The 27,767-nt window shown below is 44.7% G+C and overlaps 1 protein-coding gene across 5 annotated transcripts in view; it reads right to left on the bottom strand.

The window, feature by feature from the left end:
• Positions 1-27,767, bottom strand: part of itpr3 (inositol 1,4,5-trisphosphate receptor, type 3) — a 312,780-nt gene that overhangs the window by 185,655 nt on the left and 99,358 nt on the right. For 4 of the 5 annotated variants that reach the window (XM_037245884.1, XM_037245880.1, XM_037245881.1 and 1 more), the window contains 4 exons: positions 19,973-20,175; positions 5,212-5,332; positions 5,074-5,128; positions 4,790-4,955 (listed from right to left, as the gene is read on the bottom strand). In XM_037245884.1, coding sequence (XP_037101779.1) covers positions 4,790-4,955; positions 5,074-5,128; positions 5,212-5,332; positions 19,973-20,175 — 545 coding nt within the window. The remainder of the gene's footprint in view (positions 1-4,789; positions 4,956-5,073; positions 5,129-5,211; positions 5,333-19,972; positions 20,176-27,767) is intronic. The other variant, XM_037245883.1, reaches the window with a different exon arrangement.

Genomic DNA, 27,767 nt, shown 5'->3' with positions numbered 1-27,767 from the left:
GCCCCAAATGGATCATAAAAGTATCTCTAGCGAGAAAAGGAAATAAAAGAAACCTAGTGACTAAAAATGGAAATTTAAAAACACAAAAATGTCACCCGGGTCCTAGCTCAGCCAGGAGGCTCGCCCCAGACCGCGTCACAATGCATCTTGTTGGAAAGATTGCCAGCACTAGACTTCGAACGAGGAGGCCGACCCTTTAGCTTAAGAGTGTGGCCGTTTAAATCACCTCATTTACGGATGGGCGGTGGAACCTCATATGTGGAGTTCAGTGGAAATGTAAGCCAAATGAACTTTTATAAATTTCAATTCACTATTTAACGACGTGTGAACAATTCAGCTTGCATAGAGCCTCTTAGAACATGTCGTGTTTACGTATGTTGGTGACTGGTGAAAGGAAATACAGACGTGACCCACTTCAGCTGCAGAGAGGCTGCTCATTTCTCAACAATCAGCCACGAAGAGGCTAATCCTTGTGATATAGAATAGAATAGAATAGAATAGATCTTTATTGTCATTGTCACATGTACAACGAAATTTAAAAAGTGCCAACCGATCCGCGCATGCGATAAAAAATATATAGAATAAATAGAATAAAAAGATAAAAAAAACAAGCTAAAAACCCACAGAAGAACATACACAGACATAATCATTTACGTTTAGCTGCATTCAATGTGACTACCGCTGTAGGGTAAAAACTGTTGGCGAATCTGCTAGTCCTCGACCTAATTAATCTGTAGCGTCTGCCTGATGGCAACAGTTCGAAAAGGGAGTGGCCAGGGTGGGAAGTGTCCTTCAGAATGTTCTGTGTTTTTTTGAGACAGCGGGTTCTGTGCAGGTCTTCCAGTGTGGGGAGAGGGCAGCCAATGATCTTCTGTGCTGTGTTGATGACCCCTTGGAGCTTTTTCCTCTGAGCAGCAGTGCAGCTGGAGTACCAAACACATATACAGTACGTTAAAGTGCTTTCTATGGAGCAGCGATAGAAGGACACCAGCAGTCTCCGTGTAATGCTGTGCCTCCTCAGCACCCTTAAAAAGTAGAGTCTCTGTTGGGCCTTTTTAAGCAGCTCAGAGGTGTTCACGCCCCAGGTGAAGTCCTCCTCGATGTGGACTCCCAGGTAGCGGAAGGAGGACACCCTCTTCACACAGACCCCGTCGATGATGAGTGGTGGAATGTCCGTTTTATTTTTCCTCCTAAAATCAATGACCAGTTCTTGGGTTTTAGCCGTGTTTAGGAGCAGATTGTTCTCTCCGCACCACTCCGATAGCTGGACCACTTCGTCCCTGTAGGCAGACTCATCCCCCTTTGAGATGAGCCCCACCACGGTTGTGTCATCCGCAAATTTCACGATGGTGTTGCTGCGGTGGGCGGGGGTGCATGCATGTGTGTAGAGCGTGTAAAGCAGTGGGCTCAGTAAGCAGCCCTGTGGGGAGCCGGTACCAAGACTGAGAGGTGTGGATGTATGACGGCCCACTTTCACCCTCTGGCTGCGACCCGTCAGGAAGCTCTTAATCCACCTGCAAGTATTATGTGGAAGTCCCAGGCCCTCCAGTATGTCCACCAGTCTGTGGGGGAGGATGGTGTTAAAAGCAGAGCTAAAGTCCACGAAGAGCATCCGCACATAGCTCCCCGGCTGCTCCAGGTGGGACAGTGCAGCGTGGAGGGCTGTAGCTACTGCGTCCTCTGTAGATCTATTTGCCCTGTAGGCAAACTGGTGGGGGTCAAAACCTCTGAACAGGAGTGCTGTGATGTGACCCCGTACCAGCTTTTCAAAGCACTTCATGACCACCGGGGTGAGTGCGACTGGCCGGTAGTCATTGAGGCTGGTGATGTGGCGTTTCTTGGGCAGGGGGACTATAGTGGAGGATTTTAAACAGGATGGGACGGTGGACTCGGTAAGGGACTGGTTGAAAATCTTTGTGAAGACTCCAGCCAGCTGATCTGCGCAGTCCTTCAGGACACGCCCAGTGACGCCGTCAGGACCCGCAGCCTTCCTCGGGTTGATGGTCCGCAGCGTGCGCCTCACCTCGTGCTCCTTCACTGTGAGTGTGAAGCTGCTGCGGTCTGTGGGATGTGATGTGGCCCCTTCAGGTGGCTCGGACTCGAACCGGGCGAAGAAGGTATTGAGGACCTCTGCCAGTGAGGCGTCCCCTTCAGCAGCTCCGATGGTGGTTCTGTAGTTGGTGAGATGCTGGACTCCCTGCCACACCTGCTTGCTGTTGTTGCTGTCCAGGTGATCCTCAATCCTCTTCTTGTAGGCAAGCTGGGCCTCTCTGATGCCTCTCCTCAGGTTGGCTCTGGCTGTGCTGTAGAGAGCCCCGTCCTCAGACCTGAGGGACAGGGCGGTGTCCCTCTCCTCCAGCAGGCGAAGGACCTCCCGGGTCATCCAGGGCTTCTGGTTGGGGTATATCCGTATAGGTTTGTCCACTGTGACAGTGTCTGTGCAGTGCTTGATATAACACAGAACACTGTCTGTGAACACGTTCAAGTCCCGGTGTTCGAAGATGTCCCAGTTAGTCCTGTCGAAGCAGTCCTGCAACTGCTGAGAGGCGTCATCAGGCCAGGTTTTAACAGTTTTAGTGATGATAGGAGCTGATTTCCTGATGGTGGTATATGCCGGGATTAATAGCAGTGACATATGGTCAGACTGGCCCATGTGAGGTAGCTGTTTTGCCCTGTAGCCTAGCTTGATGTTGGAGTAGACCTTGTCCAGAGTGTTTACTCCTCTAGTGGCACATTTAACATGCTGATGGAAACTAGGGAGTGCTGCTTTCAAATCTACATGATTAAAGTCCCCTGCCATGATGTGGACTGCGTCAGGATATCTGCTCAGCTGGCTGCTAATACTGCCATGTAATAGTCCGATAGCTAGCTTAGCATTAGCCTCCGGAGGTATGTAAACAACAGTCGTCATGACTACGGTAAATTCACGAGGGAGGTAAAAGGGCCTGCATTTAATAGTCACGTACTCCAGGTCCGGGCAGCAGTGACTGTCTACAGTTACCATATTAGTACACCAGTTGTTATTGACGTACATACAGAACCCCCCCCCTTGCTCTTACCGGAGTTCTCAGTCCTGTCATGACGCTGTGTGGTGTATCCTGCTAGCTCGATAGCAGAGTCCGGTATGAGCGGATGAAGCCAGGTTTCGGTGATCAGTACCATGCAGCAGTCCTTCACGGTCTGGTTCGCAGACATCTGTAGCCTTAGTTCATCCGTTTTGTTAGCAAGAGACCTGCCGTTGGTAAGAAACAGGCTAGGGAGCAGTGGTTTGAACGGCTGCTTCCGTAGCCTGGTTAGCGCGCCGGCCCTGCAGCCTCGTTTTTGCCTCCTCTCTCTGCGCTGCCTTCGCTTCCTCCCAGCGGGGATGGTGATCCAAGGGGAGCCGGGGCGCCTGATGATATCCTCCGGTATGTTTTTCGAGCGGTGAAACTCCGCTGCGACACTCAACTCGCAGCAAACACCTATCCTGAGGAGCTCCTGCCGGTTGTAGGTGGTGTATGATTGACATACAGTGGGTACAAACACTAACAAAAAACAAACAATGCGTAGATCGGGAGAGCACTGAGCCGCTGCAATTGCGTGCGCCGCCATCTTTCCGTAGTCCGCCATCTTTCCGTAGTCCGCCATCTTTCCCCTCCCCCCATATGTTGAAGTAGTTATAAATAGAGATGCCCGGGTAAATTTTCGTGCCATTTGATAGCTGTTTTTGTACATTTTAACCGATAGTGTTTACAATGATTTCCAATGGAGAAATTGTGATAGCATCCTTCCGTGACGTAGTCAGGCTGATGTGTCAAATCAAGCAGACTCCACCCAAAAAGTGGGCATCAGTAAGTATTCCGCCCTCTGTTCCAAAATACTGTTAAATCTTTTGTTTTTGTTAAAAGGTTTTTTCAGGAGGGAATTGTAGTACTGACATAATTTTTAATACAGTTCTATCACATAAGTGCCAATGTTGGGGTCGATTTACCCTTCCTTTCAACGCAATACTTCACTTTATAAACATAGACCACATATGGTGCTTATGCACGTGTCCTTTTTGTTGTAGCCCATTTTTTCCCCTCCATTCATCATTCATCCATCCATCCATCCATTTTCTGTACCCCTTGTCCCCACGGGGGTCACGGGCATGCTGGAGCCTATCCCAGCAGTCATCGGGCAGTAAGCGGGAGACACACTGTACTGGTTGCCAGCAAATCGCAGGACACACATAGACGAATAACCATTCGCACTCACACCCATGGGGAATTTAGACTGCTCAATTGGCCTACCAAGCATGTTTTTTGGGAGATGTGGGAAGAAGCCAGAGGACCTGGGTAAAACCCACGCAAGTACGGGGAAAACATGCAAACTCCACACAGGGAAGGCCGGACGTGGAATCGAACCCGCACCCTTTGGACTGTGAGGCGGACGTGATAACCAGTTTTCACCGTGCCGCCCTCTATTTGTCAATAATAAAAAAATACACACATACTCAAATACAAATTACTCTGTGATCAATTCCCTCCAAAGTATTATAAACTTATTATGCCCCCACAGTTTTGCTCTCTCCTCCTCCATCATTTCGGGGCTTCATTGTGGGGCTTTTTGAGTTGATGGTGGCGACTCAAAACTAAAATTAACCACAGCACCTTACCTTATTCCTGTTTTTCAGACATGGGCAAGTGTAAAAAAAAACAGGAATGGTGAGGGGTTTTAACTTTATATAGCGCTGTTGAAAACATTACGTTACAACTGGTTCAACATTTCTTCAACACACTCAAAATATATGGTGGGAGGGGAGGGTGACCTGCTTGAAGGTATGCAGCACTTCCTGCCTCTGGCTGAAGTGTCTAAAAAGCAGCTGCAGAGCTCCAGAAACCAGTGGCGGGTACTTGTGCATAGTGAGGTGGATCAGGACACGCAGGAACATGCGGCCGCCTTCGTCGTCCACCTCAAGAATGCTGTTCCCCTTTCTGCACGCACGCACGCACGCACACACGCACGCACACACACACACACACACACACACACACACACACACACGGTTGGACACAAGTTACAAATTTACACTTTTAGTCCTCGATGACGTACCCAACTCCAAACATTGCCTCAGCCTGCTCTCCAATGTGCTGTAGGTTGATGGCAGCTGCAGGAACAGACATTATTAGTTAGCTTGGAGCCACACCCTCAGACTCAGGCCCACTGCTTCCCTCGTGAGCGGTAATGCACCTGTGTGCTCTAAACTGGTGGTAGCATCAGCATCAGCCAGCGGGTAGACATCCACAAATTGCTTCTTGAAGATGGACAGCAAGAAGGACAGGCGGTAGTCCAGACGCACATTCAGGATGAACTGATGAGGACAAGACAGTTAACCACCACACAGAGATGCCGTGCTCCAGATGGATACAATTATTATATTTCAGAAGTTAATCAACAAGTAATGTCATGGAATCACCTGAACCATAATTTTATGCTGAAAAAACATTAATACTCTGCAACTATAAGAATGTAGTTACATTAATCTAATGAGAGCTGAGTTATTTTGGTGAGTATTTTTCTAACTAGTAAGACGCCTGGTTCACTAAAACCCTGCCTTCACTATTGGTAGACTCGAGGTGTGTTCAATGATTGAAGTAGGATATTTCAAAACTACATGGAAAAAAAAACTCATTTAAAGCAGCGCTGTGGAACTTATCACTTTAAGTTTATTATTGCGACGCCATGTTGACAAAAGCGGGAGTGTTTTTCCTGAAGTGGACACATTTCTCATAGTGCCAGACAGCGTTTCAACACTGGCTCAGAGGCGCCGTGATGGCAGCGCGTCCAAGCTAGGCGGAAAATCCTGCTCCAAGCGTATTTTACTTTCACTCTTGAGCTCCTTGGTTTTGTTCATTCCTCTCCACGTTCGTTTCTTTGGCTCTTGAAAGCTGCTGCGTGGTGAGCGTTAGCTGCGTGGCGAGCGTTAGCTGCGTGGCGAGCGTTAGCTGCGTGGCGAGCGTTAGCTGTGTGCCAACAAGTGGACCCGCTGCGGTGATTAGGCACGAGGATGGATAGGCTGCTGTTTAGTCCTGTAGTGTCCTCTTTGAGATGAAACTCCGAATCCAAGATTTTCCTTTCACTCTTGAGATCCTTGGTTTTGTTAATCCCTCTCCAGGTTCGTTTCTTTGGCTCTTGAAAGCTGCTGCGTGGCGAGCGTTAGCTGCGTGGCGAGCGAGCATAATTGACGGCGGCACCGACAATAATTAAATAATTGCAATAATTGTTGGTCAAACGGAGCAAAAAAATATTACTGATACAAATAATAATGGACACCTTTACCCTGTAGCGTGACATCATTCTGTCAAAAACAAACGTACCATCTGAAAAAAAACAATTTAGGAATAAGTAGTAACCTGTTGGCGACAGTCATCTTCCATTTCAAACACCTCCCATTTCAAACAATGTAATCTAAAATTAGCTCTAAACAGATAAGTAAAACCAAATTTAAATTGAGTTAATCTGGGTTCAAAATTAAGCAGAGCTCTGTTGCTGTCACGTGCCTGCGTCAGCTTCCAGCCATGCCCCCAATCAAGCCCCCAATCAAGCCAATCACCAGCACCTGCCACTGCTCGTTAGTTCAGCTCTACTGTGAATCAAGCCAGTGGCTGTCGGTTTGTCTCTGCTCACTTTGCTCTGGTCGAACACTTCCTGTTGCCGATTTTGGACCGACCCGACTTGCCTGTCCTGACCACTCGCCTGTCCTTGACCACGCTCTGATCGTCGCTTGCCCCAGACCCCGACTACGCGCTGCTGCCCGGCGTGCTTGCTCAGCCAGCTTGTCGTTCCGAGGACAGCACTCCGCTGCGACTCTGTCCTGGTCATCCGCCGGTTCCTGATCGGCTGCCACTTCCCCTTTCCCCTTTTCAATAAAGATTCCTGCTGCATTCGGTTGCCCCGTCTCTGTTTGTGACAGTTGCACAATTGAAGAGTAATCTGTTTAGTAAAACTCTATTTGATTGAATTTAAACGGAGTATTTTACAATATAAAGGTTGAGCGCCATCTACGGGTTGATTTGATTTATTTTTTTTTTAATGCATTGGATACATAGATGTTTAATGCAGTTGCTCACAAAATAGCAAAATGATTGTAATGAGACGTAATTGCCAGCAGAAGTCAACAGTGTCTTGGATGAACGCATACAGTGTACTCTCTATGTTGGAACAAGCCCTCGTTGCAGAAAGTAAGTGGTATAGTTATAGGCAGTTTAAGAAAAATGACCCCCCTGTCTGAATTCACAGGCTGCGTCCTCCGAAGACCGTTTTTTCAACTGTTTTTTAAGCCACATGATGTCATTTCTGGAGCGACCCGACAGCATGTCATGTGGCACACGAATTATGCCTTGAAACTGGCCTTTGTTTCCATGTTTCACATTATTACAGGGGAAAAAACCTGATCAAGTGGTTCAGCAGAGAGATATTGCTCTCAGCTCTGTGGTGCAGGCTTGTAGTCTATGATGGCCCAAATGCATCGCCATCTCCACTGTACTTGAAGTGGGTTGATAACTTGCACGTATACTCTCGTTTTGCTTCCTTGATGCCACGGGACAGGTCAGCTCTCGCTGTTTACAAGCCGTGTTCATACACTGCTCTGAAGGTGTCATCTCTGGTCCTCAGCAGCTGGCGGACCGCCTGTTAGCCATGGTTTGCACTTTGCTCGGGTGATGATGGTTTTAGTGTCGGTCATATCATCAATGCATTTTGTAACACAGTGTCTGTGTACTCAATGTCTGTATGGTCATTGTAGCCTGTTTGAACTTCTCCCAGTCTGTTGATTCAGAGCAGTCTCTGAGAGCAGTAATCTCCCTCTTAACAGCTCTGATAGTTTTCACATTTGGCCTGTAGGCTGGGTTAGGGGTTAGGGTCAGAGAGCCCAATGTGCGGTAACGGTGTAGCTTTGAAAGCTCCCTTGTGAGTTGTGTAAGCCAAGTCCAATTATCAAATGTTTAAAATACTTTCAGACCTCATCGTCTGTCATCACATCTCAGAATGCTTAATCGTCTGTTATCACATCTCAGAGTGTTTTATTGGGTCTAAGCTTCTAGGTTATCCTGACCTAAAACATGCAGGCTGCTAATGTTGTCTAAAGCTCAGAGTATATGCAAAATTATTGGTACATGCTTATACAGGTAAAACACAAAAGTGTTTTCCACACTTGAGTGGTCTCGTTTAAATGTGTCCTTTTGTAGGTGAGTCTAAATATAGTAGCTAATTTGTAAATATTGAAATGAATATTTGGACTGTATTGTGAACTGGGTCTGCAACTGTAAGAAGGATGGACAATTGTCCTCTAGCTTAAAGCTTTCTCTCAAATCAGCTATTCCACACTGATTTCACACTGAGTCTATCATTCCAAACAGTAACATGTCAAGCGATCCATCTTATTCCACAATTCCTTACTATCCCCTGAAGAATCCACAATTTCTTACTATCCCCTGAAGAAAATGTTCCAAAAAGTCCCACCGAGCTACAACAACAGATATGCACACACCTAATTGAATAAAGTACAGAAGCATACAATTACAATATTCACACATTAAATCAATAAAAGAAACATTTTAAGCATATAATTATACCTACATACAAAATCAGTACAGAAGAATTTTTTTCAGTTTAAAAGAAGACATAACTAGAGATTTTTATATATGTGATGGACTAAGTCGTAATGAGAAACGTTTTTGTAACTTCAATCCATCCAATATGTATAGTTTGTGCACTTTGAAATAAATGTTTTTCTGGTATATTGCCTGAATAGCTTAATGACCCTTAATGAACTGTTCAATGCATGCCTGATGTTTTTCTAAATTACAGACTCTGCCAAGGGCATCTAAGAATGCTGAATGCTGGATTATACCTTATGTTTTACCTAATGCTTGATGTGACGTCGTATGTTGCCTAACGCTAGACGCCAGCCTTGAATTATTGGAGAATGTTCTGGACAGAGGGAAATGCTTTGCCTAACAAAGAAAATATATGGTTGGAAGCATGATTAACTGAGAATGTGACGAAAGTAAGTAAGTCCATGGAATGCGAAAAGAATAAACAAATGCATGGTATGTGGTGAGTAAAAGCTTGGCATGGAAAATAGACGGAAATTGTTAGGAAACATTAACGCAGGGGTGTCAAACTCATTTTTTTCGCGGGCCGCATTGTAGTCATAGCTTCTTTCGGAGGGCCATTATGACTGTCAACCCAAATAAATGTATGAGCGCCTCATATTATATACAGTAAAAGCTACAAAACAAACTGACCAATAACTCGTTTTCAAATCAGATGAGTAAAAACTGGTCAAATATAAAAAAAAATAGATATTATTAAAAGTGAAGACAATTTGCAATTCTAGTAATAACACGAATTTGATGCACAATTTGTCTTCGCGGGCCACATAAAATGATGTGGCGGGCCGTATCTGGCCCCCGGGCCTTGAGTTTGACACCTGTGCATTAACGGATTGAGTATTAATGAAATTGCTAAATGCAGTGAAAGAGGACATGAAGTTAGTTGGGGTGAGGGAAGAAGATTCACAGGATAGGGTGAGATGGAAACAGATTGTTTGCTGTGGCGACCCCTGAGGGGAAAAGCCCAAAGGAAAAGAAGAAACATGAACACAAGTTCACGTCCCAGCCAACAGTTTATGTCGCACCCAAAAGTTCAGGTAACTCCATACAAAATAACAAATTGGCAAGATGTTGAGTGGATGTGCGCAAGAGGTTGAGTGGATGTTAAGAATGTGCAAGAGAAGCTGTACGCAGATGACAATATCAGGTGGATACTTTGATGTGAATTGGATGGAAGAGAAAATAAAGCAGCCACTTATTCTACTACTGTGTCTGGCAACGTTCTTTGACTTGTGAGTGACTGTGTGTATGAGGCGCTTCCATAAATTTCCCCCTTTCTGAATCAAAAGCAATCCTAGCGATCCTTAACACTGTAATAAAGAGGTCATAAAGATCAAACAGCCCAACTTTTTATTATCTAATGCCTTTAAATTGGTCACGGAAATTTATTGAATCATGAGCGCTAAGGCTTACGCACTTTATGGAAAGTCTGGTCCATTATCCGAAGTCTCAGGAGGGGGAAACAGTCAGAGGCGTAGCCAAGCCGGGGCGAGCCGGGGCAGCGCCCCGGTTAGGACTCCCTGCGCCCCGGTTGAAAAAAATAAAAATAAAAAAAAATAAATCGAGCTTTTTCGATTCTTCATTTTCATGCTGTTTTTGTCTTTCGGTCTTGCGCGAATGTGCTTGCGCTATTCTATGTGCGCGATGTTATCCATTCACCGTTTGCCTCCCGGACGTTGTTTTAGCGATCAGCGAACGGCGTGGGTGATGTTCGATTTTTTTTCCTGTGGGCGTGCGCCCCTACTGGAAAAATTCCTGGCTACGCCTCTGGAAACAGTGCACCGTTAACACTGTGTATAGTGGAGATGGGGTGCTGCTGACCTAAACATGGAACATTTTGATTCGGTGGGGACAATACTTCCTCAGTTCCACCCCGGTTCAATACTTAATTCTACAGACACGCTTTCCATTGAGAAAGTAGAGCCTGAGGACTGAGGTGGGCTCTCCTATCTCTGGGGTTGAAATCATAGCGGTGGTTAAAAGATCCTTAGTGGAAGAGTGAATGAAATCTGCCAAGTTCCTAAGCCTCTGGCTTCTGTGACGTTGTCCTGGTTGACACGCCTTTACAACATGTGTACATCGGGGACACTGCCTCTGGATTGGCAGACTAGGGTGGGTGCCCCTCATTTTAAAGAAGGAACATCCTCGGCAGAGTCCTCGAGGGTGCACATGTGTTTTGTTGACTTGGATAAGGCATTCGACCGTGTCCCTTGAGGAGCTTTGAGTGTGGGGGGGGGGACTTTGGGAGTATGGGGTACTGCACCCCTTGCTAAGGGCATTTCGGTCCCTGTACCAATGATGCCAGTTTGGTCCGCATTTCCTGCAATAAGTCGGATTTGTTTCCAGTGTGGGTCAGACTCCGCTAAAGCTGCCCTTTGTCACAGATTCTGTTCATCATCTATATGGACAGATTGCTGGGAATAACTATAGCCTCCTCGTACGGCGTGTCATTCTCCTCTGCCGGCGATACTGGTTACTCTCTCTGCTCCCAAACACCCAGTCTTGCACACGGGACGGAGTAATTGTTCCACTCAAATAACGATGGAAGTACTCCTTGCTTCAACAATCGCTCAATTGTTTTCATTGTGAGGACAGGAGGCCGTGTGTCTGACACGGTGGTCTGCAGCACAGGAGCTCCACAGGGGACCGTCCTGGCCCCCCTCCTCTTCACCATCTACACAGCTGACTTCACCCACCACACATCAACCTGCCACCTCCAGAAGTTCTTGGACGACTCCGCCATCGTCGGTCTCATTAACAACGGAGACGAGACGGAGTACCGAGAACTGAATCACAGATTCGTGGACTGGTGCCAGCGGAACCGCCTCCAGATTAACTCTGGAAAAACAAAGGAGCTGGTGGCGGACTTCCGCTGGCGCAAAGTCCCCCCCTCGCCGGTGAACATCCAGGGAACGGACATAGAGATTGTGGACTCTTACAAGTACCTGGGTGTTCACCTGAACAATAAACTGGACTGGACTGTTAACACTCAGGCCCTATACAAGAAGGGCCAAAGCAGACTCCACCTGCTGCGCAGACTGAGGTCCTTCGGAGTGAGGGACGGCCTCCTGAGGACCTTCTACGACTCTGGTGGTCTGCTGGAGCAGCGGCATCACTGCAGCGGAGAGGAAGAGACTGGACAAGGTGGTGAAGAAACCCGGCTCTGTCCTGGGCTGCAGTCTGGACCGGGTGGAGGTGGTGGGGGAGAGGAGGATGGTGGCTAAGCTGTCCTCCATCATGGACAATGTCTCCCACCCCCTTCATGAGACTGTCAGAGCCCTGGAGAGCTCCATCAGTGACCGGCTTCGTCACCCACGATGCACCACCGAGAGGCATCGCAGGTCCTTCCTCCCTGCTGCTATCAGACTGTACAACCAGGCCGATCACTGTAGCTAACGGACAATAATAACATGCAATAATAACGTGCAATAACCACATGTGCAATCATATGTGCAATATCTGTCTACCTCACACTCTTCTTACCTGCTTTTTTGCACTGTTTTTCTTCCTTTGCACTATTTTTTTATCTAATATTTTTTTATCTCCACTGTATATTGTGTATTGTGTATATACTGTCCATATTTTTTAATTATATATATCTTTTACTCTTTTAAATATTTTACCCCCTTCCCCGCATGCGTGTGTGTGTGTGTGTGTGTGTGCGTATATGTTAAGTGTACTGCTGCTAACACAGGAGTTTCCCCATTGAGGGAATAATAAAGGATTATCTAATCTAATCTAAAAACACTGACTCCTGAACGTCCTCTTTTTCAAAATGCCGGCTATAGAGGCGGGTATGGTGGGTAAAGTTATCCCTCCAGATAACTGAAATCCATCTTCGCTTGACCTCCACATCAGAGGGAAAAGTATGAAAACTAAGTACTTTATTGTACTTACTGGAAGCCTGGCACAAAGGCACAAAACAGTGTTCAGCTGACGTTCATTGAAATTTGTATTTACCATATCTTCCGGACTATAAATCACAGTTTTTTCATAGTTTGGCCAGGGTGCGACTTATAATCGCAACTTATATGTGAAATTATTAACACATTATTATTACTTGATCATTAATACATTACTTGCTTACTAGTATATCACTTCACGTTATTTTCACTTTAAACCACATGAGGGTGCTCTAGGCCTGTGGAAAAATTGGAAGTGCAACTGACGATGAGTCTGAATCCATCCACTGACATCCGGAGTCAGCCGAGTTGTTTATAACACACAGGACACAGATTGACACAGAGGACAAAGATTTCCATGGATTTAATGATTTGGAGGTACACGGATAGTTCGCTAAACGTGTTATTTATGTTATAGTTATTTGATATACTTATATGTTTATACGACTTATATGTTTTTTTTCTTTTATTATGCGTTTAATGGCTGGTGCTGTCACGTGCCTGCGTCAGCTGCCACTCGGCCACGCCCCCTATCAGTTGAATCACCCACACCTGTCAGTCTATTTAAACTATGTCACTCGGTCACTCCCTGACAGTCTGTCTCGTGATGCCACCCGTTAGCTCACCGGTCCTTGTCCGTGGTGACACCCCTTGCCAATTTTTTTTTCTTTGCCAACTTGCCAACTTTCCTTGTTCCACCTGTCTAGATCGCCCGCTTGCGTGGTTGATCATTCTCCTTGGTGCTTTCCAGCCCGTAACCAGCCCAACCCGCCGAGAAGCGCAGCTGAACGCCACTCCGCCTGGTCCGTCATCCAGCCGCCTTTTCGTGACGACAACACCCCCGTCCGATCGCCGCTCCAGCGCTCCTCTGCTCCCTTCCTTCCCCGCAATAAAGTCTGTGTCGCTCTGCATTTGGCTGTACTTGTCATGCCTCGTCCCCAGTTTTGCTGTGTATAGGTTGTCATCGTTTCTGTGTCTGTGTGCTCGCCCCTCCCCTCCTGTGTGCCCATGATCAGTGTGATCATACTCACCTGCCTCTTGTTAACTGTGTTGTATTTAAGTTCTGTTTGTGTGCCACTCGATGTCGGAGCATTGTGGACAATGCATGTGTCACTGCCACGAGGTTGTTTGGTTCCTGTCTTTTGAGTTTGCTGCAATAAACCCTGGTCCAAGCTGCATTTGGTCGTCCTGCTCCATTTCTACACTCCGATCGTGACAGTACTGCCAGTTTCCTCACAGGTGCGACTTGTACTCCGGAGCGACTAATAGTCCGGAAAATACAGTACTTTTGTGAGATGATGACGCTACGTCACTAAGTCGCTAAAAAGTCTACACCGGTGCATATGGCGGAAGTGGTGTAGCTGGCTATGATTTTACAGGATTTACGTCAGTACCCCTCTGTGCATATAGCCCATTCTGATATGAAAGACTTTCGTCGAAGCCGTCCCAGACGCCAGCTGTCGAATCGTGGATTATGTCACACGACATGGGCTGTGACTTGTCAAGACAACTCATAACACAACACACATGTCTGTTGTCTCATTATCGCTCTACATTGATGTTGTCTGATTATGGCATTATAGTCCGAAAATTACGGTAAGTACAATAATAGAAACCTGCTTTCGCACTGCAACTTCTTTAAGTGATTCCAGTGATTTGTTTTATTTCTGTTCTTTGTTTTAAATTACTTTATTTTTAAATGCTTTTAAATGTTGTATTGTAATTATATGCTGTACAAATAAAGTTGCCCTGCCTATCATTCCAAATGTATTCAAAATCATTCATGCATCCATCCATTTTCTATCGGTTATCCAGAGTGAGGTAGCGGGAGCAGCAACTTCAGCAGGGGAACCCAACTTCCCTCTCCGCAGGCACATTGTCCAGCTCATCCCGGGGATTTAGATGACAATTTTGAATTTTAGAGACAAATTAAAAATTTAATCTAAATGGGGTTTACATAGAGGTGGTGATGGGAAAGTGAGGCTTCGAATTTAATTCCTCTAGATGACAATCAATTTTAACATTGCGATGAAAGCACACTGCTTTGCCAATTCTTAACCCCTCTTTTGAAACCATCAGTGCCAACTAGAGAAGTCAAAAAATACATCAACTGGTTCTTGAAGCAAATTAACGGCTTTATTTTCCCTTCACTGCATAAAAAATCTGGTTAAACTAAAAGGGTTCTTTATATTATGTAATGAATCCTACTTACTGTATTTTCAGACTAAAAGTCGCTCCGGAATACAAGTCGCATCAGCCATAAAATGCACAATATAGAGGAAAAAAACATATATAAGTCGCACCGGAGTTTAAATCGCATTTTGGGGGAAATTTATTTGACAAAACCCAACACCAAAAACAGACATGAACCAGCAACAAAAGGCTAACGATATGGTATGCTAACGTGACATAAACCCAAACGAGGAGCTGAGAACGGGCCTGATGTAACATTAACAGTTATTCAAATAACTATAACATAAATAACACGTTTATCAAACCATCTGTGTCACTCCAAATCATCAAATCCATTGATAGAGTTCGTCCTCTTTTATGTAATCAACGCCGCGTGTGTGGCGTGCCGCTGACGTCGGACTCGTCGTCAGTTGCAGTTCAAATTTTTCCACAGGCCCATATAACAATATATAAACTATGTATGAAATAACAATAATATAAACAAATATATATATATAAACAAACAGCTGTTGACGACGGAAGGACTACGTGCGCCGCTGACGTCAGACTAGATCCATCCATCCATTTTCTGAACCGCTTAGTCCCCACGGGGGTCGCGGGAGTACTGGAGCCTATCCCAGCCGTCAACGGGCAGTAGGCGGGGGACACCCTGAACCGGTTGCCAGCCGATCGCAGGGCACACAGAGACAAACAACCATTTGCACTCGCACACACACCTAGGGACAATTTGGAGTCTTCAATCGGCCTACCAAGCATGTTTTTGGGATGTGGGAGGAAACCGGAGTGCCCGGAGAAAACCCACGCGGGCCCGGGGAGAACATGCAAACTCCACACAGGGAGGGCCGGAGGTGGAATCGAACCCGCACCCTCCTAACTGTGAGGCGGACGTGCTACCCAGTGCGCCACCGAGCCGCCTGTCAGACTAGATATATCAAATAAATGTTTTATATAGAACAATTTTAACAAACCATCCGTGACACTCTAAATCATTAAATCCATCGGAATATTTATCCTCTGTGTCAAAAAAAAAAAGAAAAACACACAGCTGTTGACGCCGGAACTAAGTGTGCTGCTGACGTTAGACTAGATATATCAAATGAATGTAATATAAACAAGAATTTTAACAAACCATCCGTGTCACTCCAAATCATTAAATCCATCGGAATATTCATCTTCTGTGTCAAAAAAAACCACAAAAAAAACCAGCTGTTGATTCCGGACCTACGTGCGCCGCTGATGTCAGACTCGTCATCAGTTGCGGCCCCAATTATTCCACAGATCTAGTATATAACTACACTGCTCAAAAAAATTAAAGGAACACTTGGAAAACACATCAGATTTCAATCGTAACATTTTTTTGGAGGGATATCTATACTGATATGGACAGTTTAATGTCTCAGGAACAAAAGGATGCCACATCTTTTGATGGAAATAAAAGTTTTCAGCCTACAGAGGGCTCAGTATACAGACACCCCAAAAATCAAAGTGAAAAAATGATATGGCAGGCTCGTCCCTTTTGCCAAAATTCAATTTCTGCAACTCAAAATGATTTTCAATATCTTGTGTGGCCCCCACGAGCTTGTATGTATGCATGCTTGACAATGTCGCGGCATGCTCCTAATGAGACGACGGATGGTGTCTTGTGAGATGTCCTCCCAGCCTCTAAGGGCATCAGTGAGCTCCTGTGAAGTCTGAGGAGCAACCTGGCGGCGTATGATGGACCGAAACATTATGTCCCAGAGGTGTTCTATCGGGTTTAGATCAGGTGATCGTGTGGGCCATTCAATTGTGTCAATTCCTTCATCCTCCAGATACTGTCTGCATACTCTTGCCACAACAGGCCTGGCATTGTTGTGGATCAGGAGGAACCCAGGACCTACTGCACCAGCGTAGGGTCTGACCATGGGTGCAAGGATTTCATCCCGATACCTAATGGCAGTCAGACTGCCGTTCTCTAGCCTGTAGAGGTCTGTTCGTGTCTCCATGGAAATGCCTCCCCAGACTATCACTGACCCACCACCAAACCGGTCATGCTGAATGATGTTGCAGGCAGCATAGCGCTCTCCTTGGCTTCTCCAGACCCTTTCACGTCTATCACAGGTGCTCAGGGTAAACCTGCTCTCATCTGTGAAAAGCACAGGGCGCCAGTGGCGGACTTGCCAATTCTGGTGTTCTATGGCAAATGCCAATCGAGCTCCACGGTGCTGAGCAATGAGCACAGGAAACACTACAGGACGTCGTGCCCTGAGGCCACCCTCGTGAAGTCTGTTTCTGACTGTTTGGGCAGAGACATTCACACCAGTAGCCTGCTGGAGGTCATTCTGTAGGGCTCGGGCAGTGCTCAACCTGTTCCTCCTTGCACAAAGCAGCAGATATCGGTCCTGCTGATGGAATGAGGACCGTCTACGGCCCTGTCCAGCTCTCCTAGAGTAACTGCCTGTCTGCTGGAATCTCCTCCATGCTCTGGAGATTGTACTGGGAGGACACATCAAATCTTCTTGCAACAGCACGCATGGATGTGCCATCCTGGAGGAGTTGGACAATCTGCGCGACTTCAGGAGGGTTAAGAAATCGCCTCATGCTCCCAGTCGTGATAATGACTCTAGCTAAAGCCAACACTTTTGGAAAAACTGTTAAAAAAGATCAAGAGGGAGGAACTTGAAAAAATCAGTCCTGTTTTGGGGACCATCTCATTGTTGCCCCTCTAGTGCACCTGTTGTTAGTTCCATCAACACCAATGCAGCTGAAAACTGATTAACAACCCCCTCTGCCACGTACCTGACTAAAACCTTATCAGAAAAGTCTAATTGAATTCATGCCATACCCTGATAAAAAACTGTTTCTTTAATTTTTTTGAGCAGTGTATATTGTAGCTTTACCAAAGTACCAGGCAAGATGTGGGTTTGGTAACCGGTTCTTTATTTCACAAATCAAGAGCTCAACATATGAGCCAACACACGCAAGCGACTTGGATCGCTCTTCCTGTCCCCCCCACGCTGCCTTCACGGCCTCGTTAGACAAACGGAAATTACTGAAGTCTAACAACATACACGTTGCTACTCTAAACTATATGTCAAACAACCAGGGCTGTGGACTCGGTCGGATTTTTGCACCGAGTCCGAGTCCGAGTCCGGCCTCTTGACCACCGAGTCCGAGTCCGGCTGTCCATTTTTTCTGTTAATTCATGTGACTGCTTAGTCTTTATTCAAGGCTAATTTAGATCAAAATCTAAATAATTACAACAGTTTTGTGATGGCTTTGTCTTTATTAAACATATAAACGAATACAATAAACAGATACTTTCAAGTTTCAATTCAACGACTTGAGTTTGTTCTTAGGAACAAAATCGCCTCAACCAAGTCAGCCTTCATCGCGCCGCGCTGATCAGACATGATAAACTTGAGCCCGGAAAACAGGCGCTCTACGCTGACTTGGCTGATTGGCATTGCTGTTAGTGTCCGAGTCGCTGCCTTGAGGCCGGACGGACAACGATCATCTGTAACAAATGGGCTCTCTTTCATTCGACCAAGTGCCAACATTGCCCCAATTTCTTCATCTATGTCGGTTGGCGAGGTGGCGGCCGACAAACGCTGGCGGCGCTCAATGCTGTCAAGTTCTTTTTCAAACTCATCCTCCTCCGTCGATGTGGAGCCATCAACCTCGGCCGCATTGATCGTAAGCAGGGCTGTGGACAGTATTCCTACGCGCATTCTCAGCAGCATGATGAAAATAAAATTGAACGTATTTTTTTTATTGTCGGACTCGGTGGACTCGGTCAAAATCAGCACCGAGTCCGAGTCCGGCAAAAATGACAGAGTCCGACCGAGTCAGAGTCCCCGAGTCCGGGTCCACAGCCCTGCAAACAACTATAATATAAACAACAAGTTTATCGAACCATCTGTGTCACTCCAAATCATTAAATGTGACTTCGGAAGTCAGTGAATGGAACTCATTGTCAGTGAGCCTTCAATTATTCCACAGCCATAGTGCGTACTCGTGCAGTTTAAAGTGAAAATAACATGTGAAGTGATCAATTATACTATTAAGTAAGTAATGTGTTAATGATCAAGTAAAAATTTGTGAAAAATTTCACATATAAGTCACTCCTGAGTATAAATTGACCCCCCACCCAAACTATGGGAAAAAAAAAAAACGCGACTTATAGTCCGAAAAATACGGTATTTATTTTAAATCTGGACAACTAAGATATTGGGTTTGCTTTGCCTTAACAAATAACTTTACTCAAAGATAAATATTTGAGGTTGTATCAATTGAGTAGATTTTAAATTGAAGCCTAAATATTAGGGGTGTAACGATTCATCGATACACATCGATTAATCGATATAATGCTCTACGATTTATTAGCATCGATGCTAAACGTATACATCGATTTATATCGCCGTGTTTGACCTCGGACATTAGACGCGACTTTATTTTGAAATCCAGTTCATTGTCGCTTGCTTCCTCTTTCCGGGAGCAGTACGCGGCGTGTTGTGTTGTGAGCAGAGCAGGCACGTGAAAGGGGAGCCGACAACTACGCGGCTCCTGGGCTGGTGCTATGGCTAGTGTCCAAGAAGACGAGGAAATTCACTCCCCTTTGGGCTTCAAGTCATTCGTTTGGAAGCACTTTGGATTCCAAAGAAAAGATGGCTCAACGGCCAATTAAAATTATTGTAAATAAATAGTTCAGTAATGCACTTTAAAGTTAATGGTATTACAAAAAAAGAAAGAATATTCATTTTTCTTTACTTATATGAGAAAAAATATAGGAATTTGATAAAGTTCAGTGTTAAAATAAGCACTTTGTATACTACAATACTCTTGTAATTTCCTAAATAAAGAGTTTGCAGTACCTTGTTGATTTTGCGTATGAATTGTTATAAATCAGGATATTGTTCTATATTTTTTATTTAAAAAATAAAAATATCGATCGTGGAGCACTATATCGTGATGTATCGTGAATGAATCACAGCAGGCTTTAAGATATCGGCAAATATCGTATCGTGGTTCTTTGTATCGATATGATATCGTATCGTGACAAAACCCGCGATTTACACCCCTACTAAATATTGATGTGACAGATTACCTTTTTTTTCAGTTTTACTAGTGTTTCCTTTTTTTAATACAGCTGGAGGCGACTGTGTGTAAATATTTAACATGTCTCAGCTGCCCATCGTTTGCTTCATTTGCCAGCTGTTCGAGTCGGTGGACTCAACAGGCTCCAATCATAGTCTCACTCACCTGCAAGATTTCCAGAATCTTCAGCTTTGTGTCCATTACTGTAAGACCCATATTGTCGATGCTGTCTTTGGTCACTCGCTGTCCATCAAGCGCAAGCCCCACACCGCGGCCCACTGTCCCACCAAATAAGGACTGCTTCCTATTGAGGACCATGGTTGTCATCATCTGTCCCATGCCATGGATGGAGCGTTTCACATTTTTTCCTTAAATGTGGAAAAAGTGACAGCAAGTGTAACTTCTCGCATTGCTTTGCAATAAAAGCATCAATAAATACGTAGGGCATTAGGATTATTATAAGTAGTTTTTAGACACAGTGGACACTGACATCATCATACAGAATTGACGAGAATCTGTTAAAACGTTCACCTTCCCTTGACTCGTGGAATCTTTCCACATTCCCTTCAGTTGTTAAAAGTTTCCAAATGATGTGGAAACATTCTTGCTTAGTTATCTAAAATTACTCCACTAGTATCTGTTTACACAACTTTGTGAAACAAAGCGCTAAGACCCTCTGTACTGATTAACCAGTTTGCAAAGGTGACCCCCGAAACCTGTTCACCCTCACCACCACCCGGCTTTCTCTCAATAAATAGTCTCTTGCAAGAGGCAAAGGTCAGACTGCTCTCAGGCGCTCTTGTGAGACACAAGGGTGATGATGGCTTTCTCCGCTTCCAAACGTAAAATGGCTAAACTGTCTCACATGTAGTTCTTGCATCAAAGGTAGAGTGGGGAAAACTATCAGTTAAAATTGTAAAGATACTTGAAAATACATTGGTTTTTCCCATCATACTTGCTTTTTTCATATTCTTTCTTCGTGATTGCACAATTGCTGGCTAAAGTGTCTTACTTTCTCTGAGCTATGGACTCCAACACCTCATCAGTACTATAATTACTCGATTTGAATGCTGCCTTTGACATGGTCGATCACAACATACTATTAGATTGCCTTGAAATGTGCGTTGGTATATTGGGGTCAGCACTCTGCTGGTTTACTCCTTACATCTCAGAGAGGACCCACCGTGTAGTCCAGGGGTGTCAAACTCGTTTTTTTCGCGGGCCGCATTGTAGTCATAGCTTCTTTTGGAGGGCCATTATGACTGTCAACCCAAATAAATGTATGAGCACCTCATATGGTATACAGTAAAAGCTACAAAACAAACTGACAAATAACTCATTTTCAAATCAGACGAGTAAAAACTGGTCAAATATCTAAAAGAAAAGATGATGTTAAAAGTGAAGACAATTTGCAATTCTAGTAATGACACGAATTTGATGCACAATTTGTCTTCACAGGCCACATAAAATGATGTGGCAGGCCGTATCTGGCCCCCGGGCCTTGAGTTTGACACCGGTGGTGTAGTCCAGGGCAACACAATTTCTGAGCTTAATAATGTTACATGTGGTGTCCCGCCGGGATCAGTACTTGTACATTCTTAACCCAGATAAAACCACGGTACTGTTTAGGCGACAGCTTTGACGTAAATACAGTCGTATGCAAAGGTTTGGGCATCCTTGATCATTTTCAAGATTTTCCTTTATAAATCATTGGTTGTTCGGATAAGCAATTGCAGTTAAATATATCACATAGCAGAAAAAAACAGTGATATTTTTCATAAGTCAAAGTCCCAGCTTTATTGTTAATCCCTTCATATGTCAAGACACACAAAGAAACCGAAATTCCGTTTCCTCCATCCCACGGTGACGAGACATACAAGTAGGCGACACAAAACAAAAACAAGAAGGCACAAACCATAAATAATAAATAATAAATAAAATAAAATGAGCGATGAATAAATAACAGACCAATAACCCATTAAATAAGAGGGGCAAAACCGAGCCAGTGCGCATACAGCAAGAACAGGACGCTACGCTGAAAGGGGGAGCGAGTTCAGGATCCTAACAGCCTGGAGTACGAAGCTGTTGGAAAGTCTGGTGGTGCGGGAGCGCAGGCTCCTGTACCGCCTCCCAGAGGGCAGAAGTTTTTGAGAAGTGAAATGAAGTTTATATGATTTACAGAAAGTATGCAATCATTACCTAAACAAAAGTAGGCAGGTGCATACATTTGGGCACCCAGCAGACAAATGACAATATTTAGTAGATCCTCCTGCAGAAATAACAGCCTCTAAACACTTCCTATAGCTTCCAATGAGAGTCTGGATTCTGGTTGAAGGTATTTTTGACCATTCTTCTTTAAGTTAAAGTTAAAGTCCCAATGATCGTCACACACACATCTGGGTGTGGTGAAATTTGTCCTCTGCATTTAACCCATCCCCGTGTGATTTTGATCCATCCCCTGGGGGAGAGGGGAGCAGTGAGCAGCAGCGGCGCCGCGCTCGGGAATCATTTGGTGATCTAACCCCCCAATTCCAACTCTTAATGCTGAGTGCCAAGCAGGGAGGCAATGGGTCCCATTTTTATAGTCTTTGGTATGACCCGGCCGGGGTTTGAACCCACAACCTTCCAGTCTCAGGGCGGGCACTCTACCACTAGGCCACTGAGCTGGTTCTTGACAAAATATCTCCAGTTCAGTCAGGTTTGATGATTTCCAAGCATGGACAGCCCGCTTTAAATCACACCACAGATTTTCAATAATATTCAGGTCTGGGGACTGAGATGGCCATTCCAGAACATTGTACTTGTTCCTCTGGATCAGGGGTGTCAAACTCAATTGCACAGGGGGCCAAAATTCAAAACACACTTCAGGTCACGGGCCGAACAGAACAAACATTTATTGAACACACTAAAACTAACTTTTAACATAAATATAAATGCAAACGGACAGGAATGTTATTCTGGAATAAATAAACTTAAACTTTAAATAACTTAAAATATCTTGATCTCCATAAAAATATATCCAGTTAAAATTATACAAGTTAGAAATTGGAACATGCTGCAAAAAAAAACGCCTGAAAAAATAAATTAAAATGGTGACAGTGCTTGTACTTACATTAAAATAATAAATCAAAACGTTTGATTTTCTTTGCTTTTATGTCATTTTAAATAAAAAACCTAAATTTTAAATATCCCAAATGATTTTACTCTCCATAAAAATATCTCCTGTCAAAATTATACAAGATAGAAATATGAACATGCTGCAAAACAAAACAAAACCTGGAAATATAAAAACAATTTGTGCTTTTCAGCAATAACAAATAATGAATCAAAACATTCAGTTTTCTTTGCTCTTATGCCATTTTATCAGAGCCGGATGATTGGCATCTTTTTTTGGCAACAAGTTGGTTTATGTTTGGTGTGAGGTCCCGTGTTGTGGAGACTCTCAGGATGGACTGAAGGTGCTCATCAGTGAGACGACTCCTGTGTGCTGTTTTGTTTGTCTTCATCACTGAGAACAGCTTCTCACACAGATATGTGCTACCAAACATGCACAAGGTTCGAGCCACATGTAGACGGAGTTGGGACATTGCTGCGGGAATGGAGTGAATAAACTCTGTGGGCCCTGCAGTGTCGTACTTTGACTTTAGCGTCCCATTACACTGCAGCTCAATCTGAATCTGAACAGGTGCAGATTCCACGTCGACGGCAAATGGGTTGCGAAACAACTCGAAATTCTTCTTTTGTTCCTCAAAATCACCAAAGCGCCGTGCGAACTCCGTGCGCAGTGCGCTCAGTTTAACAGCAAAGTGCGTATTTGGGAACACCGTTGTGCCGACTTGGTTCAGCATTACTTGGCAACAGGGAAAGTGGGACAAGTTGCACTGAAGCATTTGTGTCTCCCATAAAATCAGCTTCACTTGAAATGCCTTCACTGCGTCATACATGTCAGTGATCATGCGGTTACGTCCCTGGAGCTGGAGGTTTAAGGCATTGAGATGTGCGGTTATGTCAGCTAGAAACGGCAACTCACATTTCCACTTTTCATCCCGTAAAACGGTGGAGTCTTTGCCTTTACTGTCCATGAACTGACAGATTTCGTTGCTGAGCTCAAAAACTCTGTTGAGAACTTTTTAACTTTCCCCCGACTTAGCCAACGCACCTCTGTATGATAAGGAATGTCGGCAAACTCTGAATCTATACTCCGCATAAAGGACTGAAATTGCCGGTGATTTAAACCTCTACTTCGGATAAAGTTTACGGTTTGCGTTACAGTGCTCATTACATGGTCCATCTTCAGGACTTTGCCACACAGTGCTTCCTGGTGTATGATGCAGTGGTATGTTGTTAACTCACCAGTACAGTTCTCCTCCTGCATCTTTTCTCGCATCCTTCCTACTAGTCCACTTTTCTCACCGCACATAGCCGGTGCTCCATCAGTTGTAAGACCAATAAGTTTGTCCCAGGGCAGTTTCATGTCGGTTACACTTTGACATACGTTTTCAAAAATGTCCTTTCCGGTCGTTGTCCCGTGCATCGGTTTAATGTCCAATATTTCCTCAGTAACACGCAAATCGGAGTCCACCCCACGGATGAAGATGGCTAGCTCTGCAGTGTCAGTCATGTCAGTACTTTCGTCCACAGCAAGAGAGTATGCAATAAAGTCTTTGCTTCTTTTACTCAACTGTGTTCTTAAATCAGTGGCCATCTCACAAACTCGATCAGCAACCGTATTTCTACTCAGGCTTACATTTGACAGCATCTGCTTTTTGTCTGGACATATGATGTCGCACACCTTGACCATGCAGCTCTTCAGAAATTCTCCCTCTGTGAATGGCCAGCCTGCTTTGGCGATCTCCTCTGCCACGATAAAACTCGCTTTCACAGCAGCTTCACTTTGTGATTTTGCACGGGTGAAAAACGTCTGCTGGAATGTCAGCTTCTTCTTTAACTCTTCTACCTTCTGTATCTTCTGCTCTGCATTCAGGTCTTTCAGGTTATCCAGATGTGTTGTTTCATAGTGCCGTCTTAGATTAAACTCTTTCAATACAGCCACATTAGCGCCACAAATGAGACAAACGGGCTTACCGGCAATGTCAGTAAACATATACTCAACCTCCCATCGGTTTTTAAAGGCTCTGTTTTCAGAATCAACTTTTCTCTTCGGCATCATGAGGGGCTAGCTTCGCAATAACTTGCAGCAACAAGCACTTGACCTGATTGCCGCGGAAAAACGCTCGGCAAGGCAGCGAAAGCACTGCATTATGGGATCTGTAGTTTATTGTGTTATCATCGCTTCATATCGTCGGGCCATTAGTAACAATAATATAAAATGATCTCGCGGGCCGGATATAATTGCATGCCGGGCCGGATGTGGCCCGCGGGCCTTGAGTTTGACACTTATGCTCTGGATGAATGCCTTAATAGAATTTGAGCAGTGTTTGGGGTCGTTGTCTTGTTGAGGTATCCAGCCCCTACGCATCTTCAACTTTGTCACTGATTCTTGAACATTGTTTGCGAGAATCTGCTGATACTGACTTGAATCCATGCGACCTTCAACTTTAACATGATTGCCTGTACCTGCACTGGCCACACAGCACCACAACATGATGGAACCACCACCAAATTTGACTGTGGGTAGCAAGTGTTTGTCATGGAATGCTGTGTTTTTCTTCCTCCATGCATACCGTCCCTTGTTATGTCCAAATAACTACATTTTAATTGATTGATTGATTGATTGATTGATTGATTGATTGATTGATTGAACGAACATTTATTGATCCCGGGGGTGGGGAAATTCAGGCCCCAGCAGTATTCATACCACAGAGCAGGTATATAAAAGACACACAGATGGCATGAGCACAACTCAATAGGCTCTTATAAGGCTGCCATACAACGGCGCCACAAAGAAAGCCAGTAAGTGCGAAAGTTAAAAGCCATCAAAGCAAAGCAACAAGACAAAGGAAAAAAAGTAACAGCCGCCAACCAGCCCCCCTCAAATACCAAAGAACACCCCAAAACACACAAAATAGCCTCCACGGGGTCCATAAACAGGTGGAAGGGCAGTCAAGTTCAACGGCGCCCAATGGACCGTGGTCGTGAATCGGTGAAAACATCACAAAACAGGCAAATGCGTGAGCAGCGTCCTGGGCACCCAGTCGGGGCACGTGCAGATGGTCACCATGGGGCTGGCACGGCGAAGGTCGTTGGTTCCGACGAGCACGAGGGAGCGGACTCCCCACAGGGGTCGCGGCTGCGAGGCCAAGGCGAGGGAACCGGTCAGCACCGGCCGGATGAGCAGGAAGCTGTCGTAGAGTCACGCCGGTCCCGACCGATGTGCGCAGCCATCCCGGTCCCAGGAAAAGAAATATCCAATCCGAAGCGATCTGCACACGCCGAGGTGCGGTAGAAGACACCAGCATCGCCGAATGGACAAATAGAAAGAAAGAAAAAGGAGAAAAGAAGGAAACAAAGAGGAAAAGAGAGAACACTGCTGGGAGGCTGCCACTCACAGCGGTGCCATACCAAAAAAAAAAAAAGTCATCAGTCCACAGCACCTTACTCCAAAAAGAAGCTGGCTTGTCCAAATGTGCTTTAGCATACCTCAAGCGACTCTGTTTGTGGCATGTGTGCAGAAAAGGCTTCTGCCACATTATTCTCCCATACAGCATCTCCTTGTACAAAGTGCACTGAATAGTCTAAAAAGTGTCACCATCTGCATGAAGATCATGTTGTAGGTCTTTGGAGCTGCTCTGTGGGTTGACTTTGACTGTTCTCACCATCCTTTGCTTCTGCTTATCTGAGATTTTTCTTGGCCTGCCACTCTGTGCTAGCTTTTTGTATCCTTCCCCTAAACTATGACGTTGAACAATCTTTGTTTTCAGGTCATTTGTCAGTTGTTTTGAGGCTCCCAAGTGGCCACTCTTCAAAGAAGATGCAAAGAGGAGAACAACTTGCAACTGGCCACCTTAAATACCCGTAACTGGAGATGTTTTGTAAAGGATGGTCAAAATACCTTCAACCAGAATCCAGACTCTCATTGGAAGCTATAGAAAGCGTTTCGAGGCTGTTATTTCTGCAAAAGGAGGATTTTTCTGTTGGGGTGCCCAAATTTATGCACCTGCCTACTTTTGTTCAACTAATGATTACACACTTTCTGTAAATCCTATAAACTTCATTTTACTTCTCAAATATCACTGTGTTTATCTGCTATATGATATATTTAACTGAAATTGTTGATCTGAACAACCCATGATTTATAAAGGAAAATCATGAAAATGATCAGGGGTGCCCTAACTTTTGCATACTACTGCATAACATTAGTTTTCAATACCAAATTATATATGCCATTGGAAATGACAAATTTGCAGGATTGGTGTAATCTTGAGGCATGTCTTGCTGCAATTAAACAATGGATGTCTCTCAATTTCTTATTTCTTAACCCAGATTAAATCGAGATGTTAATTGGCCCTGCTCATCATCAGCACCTAGTATTTAAGAACACCACTATAAATTGTGATAAATGAACTATTACCTAAAGTGATTCTGTAATGAATCTCAGTGTTATATTTCAGTGTTACACTTTCAACTCTTTCCTTTCAAAAACATAAAAAACATGACTAGATCTGCATTTTTTCACCTCTACATCATCGATAAGATCCGTCCCATTCTTTCAACACATGATGCAGAACTCATTATAGGTGTGTTTGTTACACCGTGCCTCTATTATTGTAATGTTTTATTTTCTGGTCTTCCTATGTCTAGTATCAAAAGTTTCTAGTTATTACAAAACGCTGCAGCGAGACTGCTCGCAAGGACAAGAAAGTTCGATTATATTACACCGATACTAGCCAATGTGCAATGGCACCCGGTTCACTTGAGATGTTACTCACCTATAAAATATTACATGGCTTAGCGCCGTCTTATCTCATCAATCTGGTGGTACCAAACGATTCATCCTGAA

Source organism: Syngnathus acus, chromosome 2, assembly GCF_901709675.1.
Source record: "Syngnathus acus chromosome 2, fSynAcu1.2, whole genome shotgun sequence".
NCBI lineage: Eukaryota > Metazoa > Chordata > Actinopteri > Syngnathiformes > Syngnathidae > Syngnathus > Syngnathus acus.
Note: the sequence above shows the minus strand (reverse complement) of the source record. Positions and strands in the feature narration are given on the sequence as shown.